The 19,828-nt window shown below is 43.0% G+C and overlaps 1 protein-coding gene across 2 annotated transcripts in view; it reads left to right on the top strand.

Annotated features, from left to right (window-relative positions):
• TFEB (transcription factor EB) overlaps positions 1 to 19,609 on the top strand; it is a 75,779-nt gene extending 56,170 nt beyond the window's left edge. For both annotated transcript variants that reach the window (XM_083447209.1, XM_083447210.1), the window contains exons 3-10: positions 6,989 to 7,234; positions 8,050 to 8,298; positions 8,821 to 8,901; positions 9,641 to 9,761; positions 9,966 to 10,022; positions 11,324 to 11,399; positions 11,767 to 11,914; positions 12,249 to 19,609. In XM_083447209.1, coding sequence (XP_083303335.1) covers positions 7,037 to 7,234; positions 8,050 to 8,298; positions 8,821 to 8,901; positions 9,641 to 9,761; positions 9,966 to 10,022; positions 11,324 to 11,399; positions 11,767 to 11,914; positions 12,249 to 12,704 — 1,386 coding nt within the window. In that variant the 5' untranslated portion in view covers positions 6,989 to 7,036 and the 3' untranslated portion in view covers positions 12,705 to 19,609. The remainder of the gene's footprint in view (positions 1 to 6,988; positions 7,235 to 8,049; positions 8,299 to 8,820; positions 8,902 to 9,640; positions 9,762 to 9,965; positions 10,023 to 11,323; positions 11,400 to 11,766; positions 11,915 to 12,248) is intronic.
• The last annotated feature ends 219 nt before the right edge of the window (positions 19,610 to 19,828 follow it).

A 19,828-nucleotide genomic window follows, 5' to 3' on the forward strand; every position in this document is an offset into this window, starting at 1 on the left:
GGACAGCTGCAATGTAGCTAGTGTAGACTATATTGATGTAGATGGAGCAGTGGTCTGACTTAGTATGCATCCTGGGTAAAGGGAAAAGTTTACCTAGGCAACAGTTTGGTTCATACTCCATGTCATTGAGGTGTTTGCTGGTCAAGGGATTATTATTGAGGGCAAATTTAAGAATTGGATCTGCATAGTGGTATATTACTAGCACATGTCATCGTTGCATATAGAGGTTTGTAACTATGTCTGTCTACTATTTTGTAACCCTTTCTTCATGCAGTCGTCGTTTTATTTGGAATGCACAGTATAGCTACATCAGAGTAAAGAATGGGTTCAAATTCTGGAAGCCTTTCAGGCTGTGTCCTACAGCACCTTTGGGCAATTGCTAGGGGCCCAGTACTCCAGCAGAACCCACTGACACGTGGTGTGGGCCACTCTTTAACACAGGGGTAGGCAACCTAAGGCCTGGGGGCCAGATGCAGCCCAGTCGCCTTCTCAATCCAGCCTGCGGACAGTCTGGGAATCAGCATGTTTTTACATGAGTAGAATGTGTCCTTTTATTTAAAATGCATCTCTGGGTTGTGGGGCGTAGGAATTTGTCCATTATTATTTTTCCAAAATATAGTCCAGACCACCACATGATCTGAGGGTCGGTGGACCGGCCCATGGCTGAAAAAGGTGCTGCCCCCTGTTTAACACAACAGTAAAAATCACCCTGGTACTCTGAGCAGTGCTAGGCTGGGCATTTTTCCAGGACGCTGTGAAAAATTAAAATGGTGGGTAGACTAAGCTACCCAGCAGTGCTCAAATTATCATTCCTGCTGCCATTGCCGGGTAATCCTGCCTACCCCCACATCTCTCTCTTACAAACAAGTCAGAAAAGCAGGAATGTCCTAAATGGAGATCACAAAGTATGTAATTTTAGATTAATTGGCAAACTAAATGTTAGTAAGTCCATCAAAGCTGAATGGAATTCACTTATCAGTCCTTCTTATTGCACACATGATGATTTGTGGTCATGATGCTACTGGAGCCTTCACACGCGATCCCGCTTTCAATACTCTTTATTGAAAGAGTAGGCACAAGGAAGAGGGGGACAAGGAGAAGAGGACGACAGAGGACGAGATGCTTCATATCCCATAGCTTTCTGCTGACATCACGTAGGTTTTTATGCCACACGTGTTCTGGGCCTTTCTTGTCCCAGTTTCATTGTGCTACAGCCCATCCAGATAGCAATAATGTGGTGGCATGGAGGAATCTTTGCAGAAGGATCGAAAGCAGAATAAATCCACCACTAATGCACTATTACAGCATCAATAGAACTGTATTGATGCACCTGCAATAGAGCACTAGCCCTGTATAGAAATTGCATGCAGTGCACGTAAAATGTGATGCACACTTGTCCTTTTTTTGCAAGTTGCTTTGAAGGTGCTTTATAAGGAAAAGCAGGTTAGAACTTCTTGAAACAAATAAAAATACACTCCTTAAAACACACACACACACACACACACACACACACACAAAACAAATTAGAAGGCTGTACATTGTTAAGAATTTCGAAACTGAAAGAAACACTTAGGGCTCTAACATTTAATGAACCATTAAACTTATCAGTTTTAATAATCTTTTGATGCATTTAAAAAGCTTCCCTCAATTCAATGGGTAGTGATTTAATAAAAGGAATATTTACTTTTTATATGAGCACTTAAAATGACCATAGGCAATAGCAACTGAGAACAGGAATTCATTCTTCATTCACTTCCTACCCATCAGGGAATTTCACTTATAAGATAGTGCCGGTTCTGATGCATCATATTCAAAACAAAAGAATGCCCCGTGTCACCTGCTTGAAGAAATCTTAGTCAACCAGTCGTATGACTTTTGGTTGATTTGCATATGGATGAAAGCAATTATTTTGAAGCAAGAAGCATGCTTATCTTTTATTTTCTGGGTAGGCCTTGAGTGTTAAAAAGGGGTTTTTCTCTTGGACCTTAGAGACAGCGATGAAGGGGATAGAGGGGATTCTACCAGCCTGCCTCTCTCAAGATCAGTCTCTTCCTCTTCTTCTGACACTTCCTGCACCTCCTCCCCCATCTCCAACTACTAAAACTCTCTCCCTTCCTCCAGCCCTGGCTGCTGCCTCATGGGTGGCACAGAACCCCATAAATCACTGCCCCCTTTGCCTGTATCATCACTGCCCTGCCTTTGCCACACACTCCTCAAAGCCCTGCCAGTACCTGGCACCTCCCACTGTAGCAATAATCTCTCAGGCCACTTCACCAGGAGAGCGCATGAAGTACAGTGGTACCTCAGGTTACATGCGCGTCAGGTTACATACACTTCAGGTTACAGACTCCGCTAACCCAGAAATATTACCTCGGGTTAAGAACTTTGCTTCAGGATGAGAACAGAAATCGTGCAGTGGCGGCACAGCGGCAGTGGGAGGCCCCATTAGCTAAAGTGGTGCTTCAGGTTAAGAACAGACCTCCGGAACGAATTAAGTACGTAACCAGAGGTACCACTGTACAGCAATCTATACCATAATCTCAGCACCCTATCACAACACACCAACCTCACATAACTCGGACAGGGAGTGTGGAACGGGGTTGCATTTCTCTGACCGCAGGTCTTGTGTGCTTAGAATCCGCTGATGGAGTACTAAGGAGAAACAACACTTTGTTTTGCATTTAGTAATTTATTGAAAGCAATTCATTTTTGCAGTTGTTTACTGCTTCATCATAGCTGTCTCTATGCAGTGTATAGGAGACCTCATACAATAGTATTAAAAATGAGTTAAACCTGTAAATGAAAGAGTTGGAAGGGACCCCAAGGATCATCTAGTCCACCCATGCAGTAATGTCAGGATTCCATTAAAAAGTTTGCAGGGTTTTTAAATTTTATTTTAAGTCTTCAGTAAGTGCCTCTCTTACTTCAACTGGAAAGGAGTTGCACAACATTGTGCCCACAATACTGAACGCACAGCTGCTTGTGGATATGAGCCAAGCCATGGAGGACCACAAACAGTGACTCTCCCAATGGCCTTGGTGGTCAAGCAGGGGTATGAGGGATCAGGGGTTATGCACCAGAATGTGCATAATGTGTCATCTACATGTTTTATGCATAAAAGTGGCACCATAGAAAATTGTATGCATTGTGCATTGACTTGAAGCTGGCGATGAAAGCATATTTACCAACACGCAAATGGTTGTTACCTTCCCCAAGCCTAGAACATAGGATAGGTTCAACCTAAGTGAATCAGTTCATTCTGTATTATTTTTAAGGCTGAGATGTGTTGAGATGTTCTCTTTCAGATTGTCTTTGGCTCATTTGTCTGTCCCAATTACAGTCATACCTCGGGTTACAGCTTCTTCAGGTTGCGTTTTTTTGGGTTGCGGACTGCCGAAACCCGGAAGTACCAGAACGGGTTACTTCCGGCTTTTGGCATGCGCAGAATCACAACCCGTGCGTGCGCAGACGCGGGTTGCGAACATGCATCCCACACGGATCACGTTCGCAACCCAAGCGCCCACTATATTTCGAGAGATACTGGGTGCTATACTGAAGAGAATGAAAAATCTAGAGAGGTCATAAGGAGGATCCTGGGAGAGTTTCCCAAGTATGAATTTGGGAGACTTATCACACAAGTTGGAACATATATTCCTACGGTGTAAGGAATGTTCTTGTTTCAGTTTGTTTGAGGTTAAGCTGATTTCTGAGCCAGAGTGCCTGTAGTCTATGAATAAGCTAACCATCGTGTGCCAGTTGTTATGTACTGCCTGTGTTATGACAGCAAGAAGGAATATGATCACTTTATCTATGCCCAGATAGGGCCTGTAAGCTCTTCACACTCCCTGACTGAAGAAGGCAGCTAGTAAAAGAGCTGAGGCGCTTTGAGGATAAAAGCTTAACCAGCAGGGTGCAAACTCCTGCTTACATATTTAGGAATCTGAAAAAGCAGCTGGATTCTTCCTCTGAAGTGCTGAGGAGGCCATGCAAAATTGCTCTGAAAGCATATTCGCTATAAGAGCTTACATATGGTTACTTGCTTCCCTAAGCCTAAGTAAGGCATAGGATGGGTTAAACCTAAATGAATTTATTTATTTTTTACCCATCAAAAGCACCCTGCATGCCTGATAAACCAGCTGCTTATTCCAGGAAATAATCTCAAAGATGCATCCCCCCCCCCCCCAGTGCAGCATTGGTCAGACCACACCTGGAATATAGTGTCCAGTTCTAGATGCCACAATTTAAGAATGATATTCAAATGTCACCCCAGTCATCAATTTGCTGTGAACCTTGGCCAAGCCACGGTTTTCCCGTCTCTGCTTCCTACCTGTACTATGGACTTCATAACACTGGGCTTTGTTCAATAGAACTGATTTACCCCTGAAATGGTCCTGGTTTGACAGTCAAAATTATTACCTATATTGGAGACCACTGGAATATGAGAGAAGTTTGCTGGATGGGAGATTGATTGAATTTTTGGCAGGTGGGGGGCAGTGGACAAGAGAGAGGCCACCACCCCTCTAGGTAATTGGTTCCATTGTTGAAATTCCCTTACTGCTCAACTAAACTCTATCCTCAGTAAACTTAAGCCTCTTAGATCTAGTCCTGCCTTCTGGGTAGTAGCAAACAAGTTTTTGCCCTCTCCTAAGTGCTTGTATTATTATTCTTATTAGCTGATCAAAATGTGCTTAATCCCTTACTTCTCTAGCAAAATATTCCAGCAAATTGGTTGCATCTAATCAGTACAGTTTTATCTTTGGTGTTTTTCTTTATTTGCAGCCTGAGCATCTTTTCATGATCCTGGCATAGGCTGGGCGCTATTATCCCTAACATGGGAAGAAGTGGCAGGACTGCAGTTCTCTAAGTAGTGATACTCTGAACCATATTTCATCCTCATGCCAGAGCAAACAAGGCCCTTATCTCTCTTGAATTCCATCTGTCTCTCATGTTTGGAGTCCAGGGACTCGGGGAACCACCTCTGCCTTCATTCAGCAAAGTTTAATATACACTTCTTGTCACCTGACCGGAGATGATAAGAAATCTGAATGAGGGCAGTGGGTTTCCATTTTCCGGGTCATTACAGGGCAAAGATTAATGTAGAAGGAAAGGGGATCATTAACTCACTTTGATGTTAAACTTATTATTTTTTAAGTGAGTGAATGAGGAGGCCAACACTGGGAACACCATTTTGTTAGCAGTTTTTGTGGTTGTGTTTTTTGAAAGGAGAGCAAGAATTCATGAAAGATAGCTATAGCTTATTCAGACATTTTAAATGAGGGCTATGTTACGTTGTCTTTGCTTTAATGAAAGTTGTTTGGTGGGGAGACTGCTGTTTTTCTTGTTGTTGATTTTAATTATGATATGGTGTTTTGTTTTTAGCATTGTTTTGCTTGTAAGCTATTTATTGATAGATGGCTATATAAATTTAAGAAGAAGAAATTAAAGTAAACCATTTAACTTGCCATCAAAGAACCAAGTCCAGTCTTTGAAAAGCACTGGTGATCTGGAAAGTTTTTTCCTGACTTCAGGAGTGCCTGTGATTTCTTGTTTAGGTTGTTAACATGCATCTTGGAAGAGCAATTGTGTGGCTGTTATTGAACCGGCACTGCAAACCTGTATTCTTTTTGCTAGGCGAAGGTCCCATTGAAATCAGCTGGACTTAACTCTGGGCTAATACCCGGAAAGCACAGGTCCAAGCAGTTTTCTGTTTGCCCCACAGCTTGCTCTGATTCAGCAGTAAAGAGTGGATTTCCCCAGGAGGAAAGGGCTAAGGCTAGTGGAATGTGGACAAGCCTCCTGAATAGACATGCAGTGGGTGCCTACTGAGAAGATCCATAAAAATGTGACTGTAACAAAAGGAACTATTGTGAAAATAAGAAATATTTGTGGCGGTTTTTTGGGGGGGCACCAAGAATCATATAAATTGAGGGAAGGAGAGACACCAGTACAGCCAAAGAAACATGACCACCTGCTCCTCTTTGCAAGTTCACTTCATCTAATGGAACAAACACATTACAGTGGTACCTCGGCTTAAGTACTTAATTTGTTCCAGAGATCCGTTCTTAACCTGAAACTGTTCTTAACCTGAAGCACCACTTTAGCTAATGGGGCCTCCCGCTGCCGCCACGCCGATTTCTGTTCTCATTCTGAAGCAAAGTTCTTAACCCGACGTACTATTTCTGGGTTAGCGGAGTCTGTAACCTGAAGCGTTTGTAGCCTGAGGTACCACTGTATAGTCACTGTTTGCAATTATGTCTGATATAGAGCCTAAATGTGTTTTTCTGTCCATATGAGCTTGTCCTACCCTTGTGAAATTAGACCAAGAGTCACATGAATGCATTCCCCCCACCCTGAACATCTAAAATCCATAAAATTAGAATACTTATAGAATACAAGCATTCATTCAAATGTGCATGTAAAAAGCAAAACAAAAAAAACAACAACCCAAAACACAGTAATGTGCTTCATGTTGTTATACTCAAAATATGTTATTGTTCTGCTCTTGTTTTGTAGTTTCTGATTGTACTTCATGTGCAACTAGGATCTAGAAAAACATCTTGTAATGATCTGAGCTCCTGCAAGAAACTCTGAACTGACATAGCAGTTCAGCTCATGCAACACTTATCTTGCCTAGCTTTTGCCATTATACTTGATATTTGGGAAAGTTCAGTGAAAAAAGAATTACGTATTTGGTTCTGGTCAGCTTCGCATAGATGACAAAAGATGTTAGAAAAGATACATAAAGCAACCGTGGGGTCATAGAGTGTCCACACTAAGCTCAAGTCCATTAACACAGTCGAGCCAAGTGTTTTGCTGCTGCTGTACCTATTAGAATCACTTATGCTAAGCAACTTTCAGTCTTGGTAAAATTCAGAAGCATATTTCACAGTCCATGGCCATATTTCTGCTATAAGGGCAAAGGCCACATTTTATAGCCTTCTTTTGATGCTAAATGCTTGTGTCTAAATCCTTCCACTTTCCTTCTCAGGATTTTAAGTGTCCCGTGGAAAACGCTGATAGATCCAAAATACCCGCCATGGCGTCGCGAATTGGCTTGCGGATGCAGCTCATGCGAGAGCAAGTCCAGCAAGAGGAGCAGCGGGAGCGCATGCAGCAGCAGGCAATGATGCATTACATGCAGCAACAGCAGCAGATGCCAATGGCTCCAACCCCTGCCATCAACACACCAGTTCATTTCCAGTCACCACCGTCTGTGCCGGGAGAAGTCTTAAAGGTACAGCTCGAGTAAATAAAAGTCTTGGCAATGCCTAGCTGGGAAGCCAAATGGAGGCACTATTTATGCTATGGAAATTGCATAGAAGGATGTCTTGTGTTTGCAAATCAACAAGTAATGGACAGGGATAGCTCGGCCATAGTGATCCCCGTGCAGGTAACTGGGCTATTGTAGTGTGCTCTACGTTGGGCAGCTTGTACAAAATGCGGTTGTTAGGTTGCTAATGGGAGCAGCCTATTGCAGTCCTGCGAAACCTCTGCTGGGCCAGTTTTAAGATTCTGTTATTGACATATAAAGCCCTGAACAACTCAAGAAGACCTGAATCTATGCAGACCAGCCTGTCTGCTTAAATCTTAGGATGAGCTGGTTGAGCCACAGCCTGTGGAAATACATCTCCCAATGGAGGGTTGTAGAAAGTGAGTCCCAGAAGAATCAGTATTTTGGGACCTGTGCTGTTGAACTTGTTCACTGATGATCTAGAGAGTTAGGGCTCAGCAGTGAGGTAAAGTTTGCTGACGATGCCAAATTGTTCAGTGTGATTAAAAAAAGAGAGATTGTGAGGGGTTCAAAAAAGGATAGACAGAGGTAGAGGAAAATGTGAACAATTGCAATTACACACAGTTTTGAGTATGGTTACGATTCAAAATGAGGGCGGAGGGATTCAGGCAAGCCATAGTCGTGTGGATTCAATACTATAAAAGAAAATAAAGCATTTTTGTTCCCGAAGAGCTGCTCAATTGAAATCTCCTGCTACTTTTTATATGACAGCCCTCTGCTTCTGTGTCTTTCCTCTCCTTTTTCCTGGACACTTTCAGGTTCAGTCCTTCCTGGAGAACCCTACCACATACCACCTGCAACGGTCACGAGACAAGAAGGTCCAAGAATTTCTGTCTGAAACCTATGGGAACAAGTTTGCTCCACTGCTCAGCGCTCCGTCTCCTAAGCCTCCTCCTTCTGTCTCGCCTGGCGTGAGGCCGAGCCATGTCATGCCCTCCTCTGCCGGCAACAGCACCCCCAACAGCCCAATGGCAATGCTCAACATTGGCTCCAACCCAGAAAGGGAGGTGAGTGAGTGGCTTCTATTCCTGGGGAACGGCGGGTCTTTTGGGAGGGTTGGGAGATAATTCTGAATCCAGTTGCACTTTTCCTGAGACTGTACAGTAGGAAGTATTATAGGAAGTAGGAGCATTTGTTGTGGGGGAGAATTCAAGCTTGCAACCACCTCCTCTTTCTGCAAACTGAATTGAGAAGGTTCTGCTATATAGTTGCATTATATAGTTGTATTCTTCTAGTTTTGCAGCTTCAAGTTTTAGAAAAAGGGACAAAATGGAAGTTTTGTATCACTGTAGGGACTATAATAAAGGAACATGGTGACTGTTGGGGAACTTTCATCTCCATTCTTTTTTGGTAGGAGGTGCTGTAGGAACACATGAAAGAAGCAAACCTTTGTAAGACTCACTTAAATCTGCAGTTGTATTTCTCATGTCTTTGTACATGGATGCATTTATTTATTTTTAGTGAAAAAGTCAGTATTGACAGGATAGAGGAAATGGTTCTTATATCTCAAAGGCTACTTTTCCTTCCAGATAGATGACGTCATTGAAGACATAATGCAGCTGACAACTACTGTGGGGTGCATTAATCCAGAAATTCATATGCCAAATACTGTGAGTACCTCTGGGTTTTTGCTTCTTATTGTCAGAAAGGGAGGGAATGATGGAGGAAGGAAAGCTACAAGATCATCATCTCCTGGATGAATGGTGGTCAAGCTATGAAAACTATCCTAATGGGGGGGAAATAAGCTGCACTGTGTCCATGCTGTGGGCCTATTGGGATGCTAGTTTGAACAGTAGCATACCCTGCTACAACATTAGAGGCTGTGGAGTCTCTAATGTTCTTTAAACCCTGGCAGTCAATATAGTTTTCTTGGATTCACATCACTGGGATGAAGCTGGCTGTCTCTAAATCAGAAGGCGCCAGAACGATGCCCTCTAGAAGTTGTTGGACTCCCAGGACCCAGCCAGCGTGGCCAATTTATTTATTTAACCTGTATACCACTTTATATTTCAAGAAATCTCAAAGTGGTCATGGGCAGTGATGATGGCTGTGGTCCGACAACATCTGGAGGGCAGCCCCCACTTTGTAACCAGGAGCTCAGTCAGTAGAGCGTGAGGCTCTTGATCTCAATATCATGGGTTTGAGCCCCACGTTGGGCAAACGATTCCTTCACTGCAGGAGGTTGGACTAGATGACCCTCGTGGTTTTTCCCAACTCTACAGTACAGTGATTTTACTATGATAATTTGCATCTGGCTGGAATCCTATTTCTTTGCCCCTTCCATTCTCTTGTATGTTATTCCTATGCAATTTTTCAAAAAGTGTTTTGTTCCTTTCCCTTGTTTTCCAGCTGCCATTGTCCAGCAGCCACATGAATGTTTATAGCAGCGATCTTCAGATGACACCCTCTGTGGTGGGCATGACCAGCAGCTCCTGCCCGGCCGATCTGACGCAGAAGAGAGAGCTCACGGGTAACTTGGCAGGGCTTATGATCCTTGGATCCATGCCTGAGTTGATTTGTTGGGGCTGTATCCAGCCCCAGCTTTGACTCAGGTTGTAGGCCACTGGGAAGTCTGCTTTCATGTGCGCACGTGAGCATATATGCACATGTGCAACAGCACTCTTGTTTCTCTTGACCCACTGCTTTGCTTGACAGCTTGGTCTTTTGTATCTAGATGCAGAGAACCGTGCATTGGCGAAGGAACGCCAGAAGAAGGACAATCACAATCTGAGTGAGTGGTGCTTGGTTAAAACCATGTGGCCTGAACGTCTTCTCAAATGACTACAGTGATCCCTGCTCTGTTCCTCCTTATTCCTTCTAGAGAAGATATGAGAAATCTCTCTCTTTCATGGGCAGTGTGGCAACCCAGTGTGTACTGGCTTCTTTCAGAAGAAACACTGTCTTGCAGGAGTCTTAAATTTTCACTCCTTTGTTAATGCAAGTATCTGACTGTCTTGGTGCAGAGAAGGACCCCAGAACATGGAGATGTTAGGAACACTCTGTACCTGTTGCATATGCACAGAGCTGGGTCTGTCTTCATGTGGACCTTTTGTGTTTTATCCTTCTGCCATCAGCCATTCAACTTGGAACACTCAGCAAGCCTTTTTATCACCTGAGTGGTTCATAGAAGGCGTGGGGTTTGGAGGTGGGCAGCTATTTCCAACACTGCTAAAGCATGGATTCATGTAATTGTGCTGCCTTGGTCTGGAAGAAATCAGCAACTACAACTTTGTGTTTCTTTTTACATTTCATTTCAAAAGCAGACACCTGTTTTAATATAATTAGCTATAAGAATGGAAGATAATCAGTTCGATGCTGCTGCTCTTGGGATGAAGAAAGAAAGCCATGCTGCCAATCTGGGGAATAACCATTTTAGTCACGGTGTTACCTGGATTTTTTTGGAGGAGAAATTGCTTGTCATATGTAGTATAATGTTTGTATTGGTTTATTTAAAAATATGCAAGCAGTGTATAAATGAAAGCAATTAGCATATTAACTCCAAACAGACAGATCCATTAGCTAAAACAGCCAGCCAGAAAAAGGCATTCTGAACTGCAAGTTATTTCTATCCTATTGGCTAACTCTGTCTCTAATTGTGACCTTCTTTCTGTTACACCAAAACTGCCTTTTTTTGGTTTTGTTATGCACACAGTCACTGTGTGTGTGTTTTTGGATGCGAATATATGCAGCTTTAGGATTTTATCCAAGGCAGCACAGGCAGTGTTACACTTGCGCAATAAGACTTCCTTCTCCTCTCCCCCACATACCTCCCAAAACTACTCCAGAGGGTCCCCCAAACCTGTTAAAAAGATTCTGAGGGTGTGGGGGTGCTACAAGGGAGAGGAGGGGAAGTTCTGCTGCATAAGTGGAACTCCCTTGAGTGAGTGGAACGGCAACATTAGATACAGTTCTCAATTGATTCATAATTTCTTTCATCAGATGATATTTATTCATTTATTTTGGCACCCTTGTGTTCATTTTTTATTGTATAATAAATATTCCATTTCCCCACTATTTTTGTTTTTCTCTTAGTTGAAAGAAGACGAAGGTTCAACATCAATGATCGCATTAAGGAACTAGGAATGCTGATCCCCAAAGCTGGAGACCTGTAAGTTGCGCTCAAATGTTCAATTATCCTAATGCCTCCTGAAGAGCCTCATGCTCTGAAACAGGCAACGGGAATAAAGCCTTCTGGGAATTCATTTTTCCATATTCATTGAAAACACTACTTTCACTTCTGCCTCCCAAATATTCACAACACACCTTTTGTCTCAGCTAAAATTCCAAACTTCTTTAAGCCTTAAAGAAAAGATTTGTTAGAGGCAGATAAAACTTAGTATGATGTTTGAGCTTTCCCCCCTTCATTTGTGTTTCAACACTAATTATGCTCTGAGCATAATTGCCTCCAGAACTTTCCTGAATCTGGACATCATCCTTTTATTCTCTTAACATTCTGCTCCTATGTCTTTTTCCAGGGATGTGCGCTGGAACAAAGGGACAATCCTGAAAGCCTCTGTTGATTACATCAGGAGGATGCAGAAAGACTTGCAAAGGTCACGAGATCTTGAGAACCATTCTCGGCACCTGGAAATGGCAAATAAGCAGCTCTGGCTCCGCATACAGGTGAGTCACCATCTTTTTGTCTTGTGCTCGCACCTCCTAAATCTCTTATGTGCATATAGCAACTGCCTTCCTTTTACCCATTCATTCCTTCAACCATCACTTTCCTCATCCCTACCCCCGTTCCAGTTGGTAGCCCTGTCTCATAATCTTGTGCTCAGGCAATAGATGAAAGAGGTTCTCAACCTTGGCTGCAAAGCTGATTCTTACTGTGGCCTTCACCCACGTGAAAGCATTACTGCCATTGGTAATGCCTATTGGAACTTTGGGTGGGTGGAGATCTTGTTGCTTGCTCACCTTTTGGACTGTTGTCATGTTTGTGTGCCTTGTCCTAAAGGAGCTGGAGATGCAGGCCCGAGTCCATGGCCTTCCAACTGCTTCACCTTCTGGTTTGAACATGGCTGAACTCGCTCAGCAAGTTGTGAAGCAAGAAACCCCTGGAGAAGAGGACACAACAGAGATCCAGCCGCCACCACAGCCGCCACTCCACCCTGAGCAGGAGGCTCAGCAGCACCAGCCTCACTTTGCTCCTCCTCAGTCCCCTTACCACCAGCTGGACTTCACTCACGGCCTGAGCTTTGACGACAACTCGAGAGGCTTCCACGACCCTCTGGACCCCAGCCAAAACGTCTCCTTCCCTTCCCTGTCCAAGAAGGAGCTGGACTTGATGCTGATGGAGGATACCATGCTGCCCATGGCGTCTGACCCCTTGTTCTCTGCCGTGTCCCCGGAGGCTTCAAAGGCTAGCAGTCGCAGAAGCAGCTTCAGCATGGAGGACACAGATATGCTGTGATGAGAAGCTTCTAAGGCAGAAAAGACTTGGAGTCAAAATATTGTTTGTTTTCTGAAGATTCGTCCCTCTGCCTTATCCCTGCAGGCTTACTCAAAGGGCATATGAGACTGAACAGAGATGCCTCCTGAACTAGGAGATTGTGTTTGTGTGCGCGCGTGGGGTAGGAATTGCTCTGCACAAAGCTCACCCCAGCTCTTGGAATGTTACCCCCAAGTTTCTCTTCTGCCTTGATTTGCCAAACACCCCCCCACCCCCAAGCAGCCTTGCCTCCTCTGCCGTGACCACGGGATGATCATGGTTTTCTTATGGCCCCTTTATGGCCTTTCAGATCCCTGCAGGTGTATCTCAGGGCCCTGTGCCTTTAATACTACGTGTCCTGCAGATCCAGTTTGAGCATTTATGCAACAATGTGATTTTAGTGTTGACGGCTGGGTGGCAGCTTGTCCTGTTTGAGAAGCAGCTTTAACCAAGGCTTGGTGCTAATCTCTTTTTCTTCTTGAGGACTAGCACATCCCTTAAGCCTCACTGTGCCCCCCGTTCCTTTTTAACCACCGCCTTATGAGAAACTGTTTTTTCTTAAAGGCGGGATATTAGTTCGCTAAATAAATAAAACTCCTGTCGTCATGCTGACTCCCATATTGGGGCTCCTTTCCTTATACAGTGGTACCTCTGGTTGTGTATGCTCCACTACGAGCTCCGCTAACCCGGAAGTAGCCGCTCCTGGTTGCAAACTTTGCCCCAGGTTGCGAGTGGAAATCGCGCGCCAGGGGCGCCATTAGCGAAAGCTCGCCTCAGGTTGAGAACTGTTTCCAGTTGTCAACGGACCTCCAAAATGGATTCCATTCATAACCAGAGGTACCACTGTACAGGACAGGGATATCCAGTAGACCCTGCAAGATAGTGCGGTGCTACCACTTAGCAGTGTGGTGCGATGGGTGGTGATTTTGTATCAATTCTTTGGAGAGATGGAAGGATAATGTGATTGCTCTTGCAGAGCTTTTGCTAACGTCAGAAGCCCAAGTGGGATAATGGCAGCCTTAATTAACTTTTTGACGGCTTTCAAAAAGCACACTCCATTAGATTTCGATTAGACCTTTAGTCTGAGTTGTCCAAAGCTCGGCCTGTTGATGGCTAATTTTGGCTTGTGTCCATCCTCCATTTTAGTCTTTTTGACTGTCATCCTGGGTAGCCCTATGGAGTGCATGTGTGCACCTCGATATATTTCAAACTATTGCCATCATTCACCTAGCAAAATGGGTAAGCTGTCCTTCCATTTAAAACCACTGCTAGCTGCAGAAAAAAAATCTTGCAAAGTATCTCCAGCTGCATGTTTGCTTTCCCACCACCACCCATGTGTATGGTAGTTGAGGACTGAGGCCACAGCCCATCAATCTAGGTGGCAGCAGCTCAATCTGTGTCCCCTTCATGCTGGATGCCATACATCAGTAACTTTGCTACAAATGAATACATTTTTTTAGAACCTTACAAATTCCATCCCGTGTCCCTAAGCCCTCCTTGTCCCTGAAAGGAGCTCAAAGAATCTTCCTTTGCACCAGTTTGATTAAGCTTCTTCAGCTAAGCTAGTGCAAACTCTAGTGTGGTTCTGAGCGCATTTGTTTTAAACTGATTTTAATATTGTATTTTTAAATTGCTGTAACATGCCCTGGGACCTTATGGCAAAGGGCGAGTAAGAAATCAAATTAATCATAATAATAACAATACATACATACATTCACTTATGCCTCTTTATTTTGGAATGTATGTGTCACTCTCCCACTACATGTGCAAATGTTTGGTGCGCCTATTTCCAGTAACAACTGCAAATCAAAATGCCATGAAAAGCTGCTATTATTTGTGGCCTGCTACTTTTAAGTGGTTAACACAAGTTGGTAGTTTGCACATGGACTTATATACGTGGTGAGGAACACCCCTAACATACACAACTCTCCTGACCTTGCATTTCCTATCCTGGACACCCTCTTATACAATTCAAATCAAGATGGAGACATTGCAGCAAGGAATCTTCTTTTCCCCCTATTGTCAAACAATGTATGAATGAGAAATTCTATCAGTTCTGAAGGTGTGTGCCTTGGTTTACTTCATAGCTTTATTTGAGTGTTTTGGCAACTGCTATCTCCTAGAACTGATAAGATCACCAGCTGTTTCTTTTTGCAGCCTAAGTTCTCTGCACCTCACTCTTCCAGGCAGTCTTGGGCAGGTCTCAGAGTAACTAGATTTTATGCCTACCATCAGTGCTTCAATGTCTCAGGGCATTTTGGTCAGGGCTCAATAATCCTTCCAGTCACTTAGGAATTGTGGTGCTTTGCAGGTCCAGCCCATTAGTGCCTGACATTATCTGTCCTTGACCAGCCCCTGGTAGCTGTGGCTGAATTGTATGCTCTACATTTCTTCAGTCCCACTGGTACTCAGGAAGTTCAAAAGAAGCGAGGACCTCCTTTCTGACTGCTTGGCACCTTGTATGTTGCATCAGATGAAAATCCTCTATTGCACTGCGAGCTTCTTCACGTGTATGTTGCACAGAGACTTGGCCTGATGTTTTTGGCAAGATCAATATGCTTGGTGGTGCTTGAATGTAAGTAATCACAGATGGATCAATGTTTAGTGGCCTTAGGGTAGATTGCTGCCACAGGGCTTGTAAGCGTGGGTCTGAGCACTTTTGCCTTTGTCCCTTTCCCTCGGAAAACCCGCTCTTTAACACTAAATTGGAACAAATAGCAATCTGTGGAAGACCTGGTTGCTGTTTGTTCTGATTCTGTGCTAAACCATGGGTTTTCCCTGGGGGAAAGTGGCAGGGCAAAAGGAGTCATGGATGAGCCTCTAGTGTCACCAAGGCTGTGAAGTTTTGGCTCCAACTGAATCTCAGTTCCTTGGTTAAGTTGCTCCGTGTGTGATAGAGATATTTTGGATAAGCAAGTGGAAAAATCTAGTCACATGGGGACAGGGACATGTTGTGTTTGTGAGCCTGGGGAAGTGTCAAGTGATACTGTTCAGATTGTTACATTTAGCTTCTTAAGTCTGCTCTAGTCTTTTTGGACTTGCAGTGTGCATGCCTTGATGGTATCTAGAATCTCCTTCTCATTTTGGATCTATGGAGAAAGGAAGCTCTGACTTCTTCTCAGAATGCTTATTGACATATTTAGAGAGCCCATGGTTCAGTGGAAGAGCTTGTGCTTTGCATGCAAAAGATCCCAAAAGGGTCAAGTAGGAGGTGATGCAAGAGACCTCAGCTTGAGAACTTGAAGAGCCTCCTGCTAGTCAGAGCAGACAAGACTTGAGCTAGATGGACCCAAGTATCTGACCTGATTATATGACAACTTCCCCTATTAAACAACTGAGGAAAAACCCGAACGAAAGGGAACTAACTTTAGCATTTCAGGTAAAAGCTTCCTTTTTCTCTGAAACATGTTTTTTTGGTAGAGATTTCAATTCCATAACCATGAGCCATCTGCCAAAGAGCCATCAGCATATTCCTTTCAGACAAAGCAGTGCCTTCAGTCTCCTGTGCTTCTATAGTTTTGTAGGGTCTTTCTGCACAATCGGTCAAACAAAGTCCTAGCTGTATATTTAGCTATTTATGATGCTCTTGCAAGTCCTCCCCACTCACCTTCTTACAATGTTCCATCTGCGCACTCTAGAAATGAGGGAGGTAGACATATGTAGGAGAGGGAAAGGACACAACATCCAAAGATTATTTTTTAAAAAACTCAGCTAAACAAAATAATGGTGTGTAGCCTTTCTGGGATTTGCTACTTTTTAAAAAAAAAAATGGTTAGATGACTACTCAATTGCTGGAGCTGTACAGCAAGGGATTGTACAGCCTTCAAAGAGTGAAAATAATAAACAACCCAAAAGTTCACAAATTGGTGTCTGCTTGGAGGGAGAGTAAATCACTAGTCAGTCATCACTTATCCAGTAGAAGCATGTGACATGCTTGCAAGCAAATTCCATGCAGCAGATGCGCTGTTTAGGGAAGGTGGTACTTCTTTCTCCAAGCTACCTGCTGAATTTTATCTGCAGCAAAATTCAGGTGGGGAGTATGTGGCTCTGCCTCTAGCAGATTGGAATATTTCAAAAATGAGGAATTTGGTAAAACCACTTAGACAACTCAGCTCCAAGTTCATCCAGGGCTTGTTTTAGTGTTTTCAGTGCCACAGCAATGAGCATTTTGTATCACTGAGGTATCTGTATTCTGAAAACATTGCAATCCTTTTGTGACAAAGCACCTTCTGTAAACGCATGCAGTGTCACAGTTTTGTGCCACAGTAACCCATTTAAAACTGATCTGATTGTTTTCCAATTCACTTCTGTTGCTTCTCAGTCAGAAGAACAGAAGATTTAAGGCTATGTGAACATCTGGGCAAGAAAACAGCGAATCAGAACTGAGCAGATTTTCACCAACAGATTATGTAGGGCAGTGGTTCTCAATTACCCAAATACTATGGATCCCCTACTTTGAATTTTTTAATATCTCTGTGGTAGTTTTTGTTATGTGGATGGTGCTGCAGACCCCTGCATGGGTTATGTGGACTCCCTGGGGTCCGTGGACCACCAATTGGCAACCACTGATGTAGGAGATGCACTTTCCTCTGCCCACAGCAACCACAGCCTTACAAGGTTACACTAGTATCATGGTACACATCTTGGAAGATGCTTGTGACATAATTGCAACCAACACAATTCTGTCTTCTTCCTACAAATGCAATGCTATTTTATTTTCCTCCGTTTAAATGTATTTTAAAGGTCTAGCAGTGGATCAAGCACATTTCCCCCCCACTATTTTTTTAAAAAAACATCATTCCCCACAGTAAGGCAACTTCTCCTGCTTTGCCCATAAAGGGGGATATGGATGACAGTGCCTAGTGGTGCTGGACTAGGGCTTGTGCTGCTTTGGTAATTAACGTAGCAAGTATTGATTTAGTCATCCAGAAGAACATACCTAGACATGCAGCCATGTGAGACCAAAACCAATCAGACTTGATTTTGCACCATAGTGCATTTTGCAAAGTTGGAATATTTTTATCATAAAATATATATTTGGCAGATTTCCTAAAGAGGAATTTGGTAGAACCAAGTATGGTCTGGATGACAACCTAGGGCAGCCTTCATTAACCTGGTGCTCTCCAGATGTTTTGGATCCCAATTCCCAGCCAGCCAGCCAGCCAATATGGCTGTGCTAGTTGGGGCTGCTGCGAGTTGTAGTCCAAAACACCAGGTTAGGGAAGACTGGCCTAGACTTTCATGAACCACCCCACCCCACTTTCCGTTGTTCTTTGCTAACATATGTACAGTAGTTCCATAACTATTGGTTTATTTCAAGTATCTGTGGAAGGATAGCGGGCATTAGACGTAGGCCCTTTGAGACACAGTTTGTACACTGTTGGACTAGAAAGTATTGTGAACTCCTGCCAAAGGCCAATGGGTGTGCAAGCTGTGTTATCGGCAGTAAAATGTATGGCAACTTGAATGCAAGCGTTCAGTGCATGTTGTGAGTTTGAGGGGGAATTTTGAAAAGGCAGGGTGATATTAGAAACCCTGTTTGGGGGCAGAAGGAGAGCATAAGGTTGGGTTGGTGCTTTACAATCAATTGTAAATGTATTAAGCATGTAATAATATGTATTAAGAAAAAGCTTCCGTTTGTACAAAGACTATGTTGGAAGGATCTGCAGAATTATAGCGCAGATACCTGGAAAAGACTGAGTGGGGGAGGAATAGAGAAAATGACTTATTGGAAGGTTCTTTCTCAATTCATTATATTACATGTTAGAACTCTCATGTTCATGAAGTGCTTCTGCAGAGACAGAATGCGGTTATTACATGCATTATGCAGTGTGCTTGATTTACAAGATATAGGTATAGGATGTGAATGTAATATTTGTTCAAAAAGCCTGTGGTTTTCAGCCTCTTTTCTTCTCAGGATTTTAAACTATGGCATATTTGTATTTCTTCCTTATCTGGGACAGAAAAATCATGTTATCTGCAAAACTAGAGCTTAAAAAAACCCCCAAACCCAGTCTAACAGCACAATCCTGAGCCCGTTTACTCAGATGTAAGTCCCCTTAAGTCCAATGGGATATACTTCCAAATAAGTATGCATAGGCTAGCACAATCTAACAGTGCAACACTATGCCTGTTTATTGATAAATCCCACTGTGCTCATTGAGGCTTGCTCCTAGGTATGTGTGCACAGGATTGTAGCTTTAATGTCTGATCTGTTTGTAATCTTCAACTCAACATGATCCAGTAGGCTTTGAAAAACATGTGAATTTGGAGATAGAAGCCAGAATGTTTTCTCCCCCCCCCCCCCAAAAAAAATCTAGCAGTTTTTTTGATGCCTCAGCTTGCAAATAAGATCAGTCTCAAACAACTGAAAGGGACCCAATTTTCACAAAGTATTGTACTCATAAGTTCCTTTCTTACAAATATTAGACTATTGAGATGTCTCATGCTAGGTACTTGAAATCAGTGGTCACATTTCTTTAAACTTTGGGGGGCAAAGATTTTTATATGTTCTCTTTACCTTTGTTTCTACATGCTAGTATATGCCATAGCACAGCATGCTTTGTTGACTTATATGGTGAAGTTGTGTATACTGTATACACGGCAAGGATTAATTATAAACTATGAAGTATATATTATATATGGCTCCCCACTGGAACAGATAAAAGGTACTTTACCAAAATCTCTTCCAGTGTGAGAAGTGAGGGGCTGGCCTTTTTTGAGAATTAGTCACAAATTTTTAAAAGAATGTTGTTTTTAATAAAACAAAGAAAAAGAAAAATGCACCACGCTCTGATTCTGAAATGTTACTACTGTTTTATAAATAAATGTATAAAATAATGGACTGGAACAGAGGAAAAAAATCATTAAAATTTATTTATTTACAATCGATTGAGAACATCTGATTCTTTTGGGATACAAGGGAGCACACTAAAGCATTTCAGTAGGAACTGCCACGCTATAGTGATTATAGAAGTGGCACATTCAATGTACAGTAGTTTAGGGAGGGTGAAGCCTTTTGAGAAAGACTGTCTTCAAAATAGCGCAGAAGAAACAACGGGAAGGACAAACTAATTACAAAAACTGGAGACCCGGGGATCTACTTT

This window comes from Podarcis tiliguerta (assembly GCF_965153285.1).
Source record: "Podarcis tiliguerta genome assembly, chromosome: 6".
Taxonomy (NCBI): Eukaryota; Metazoa; Chordata; class Lepidosauria; order Squamata; family Lacertidae; genus Podarcis; species Podarcis tiliguerta.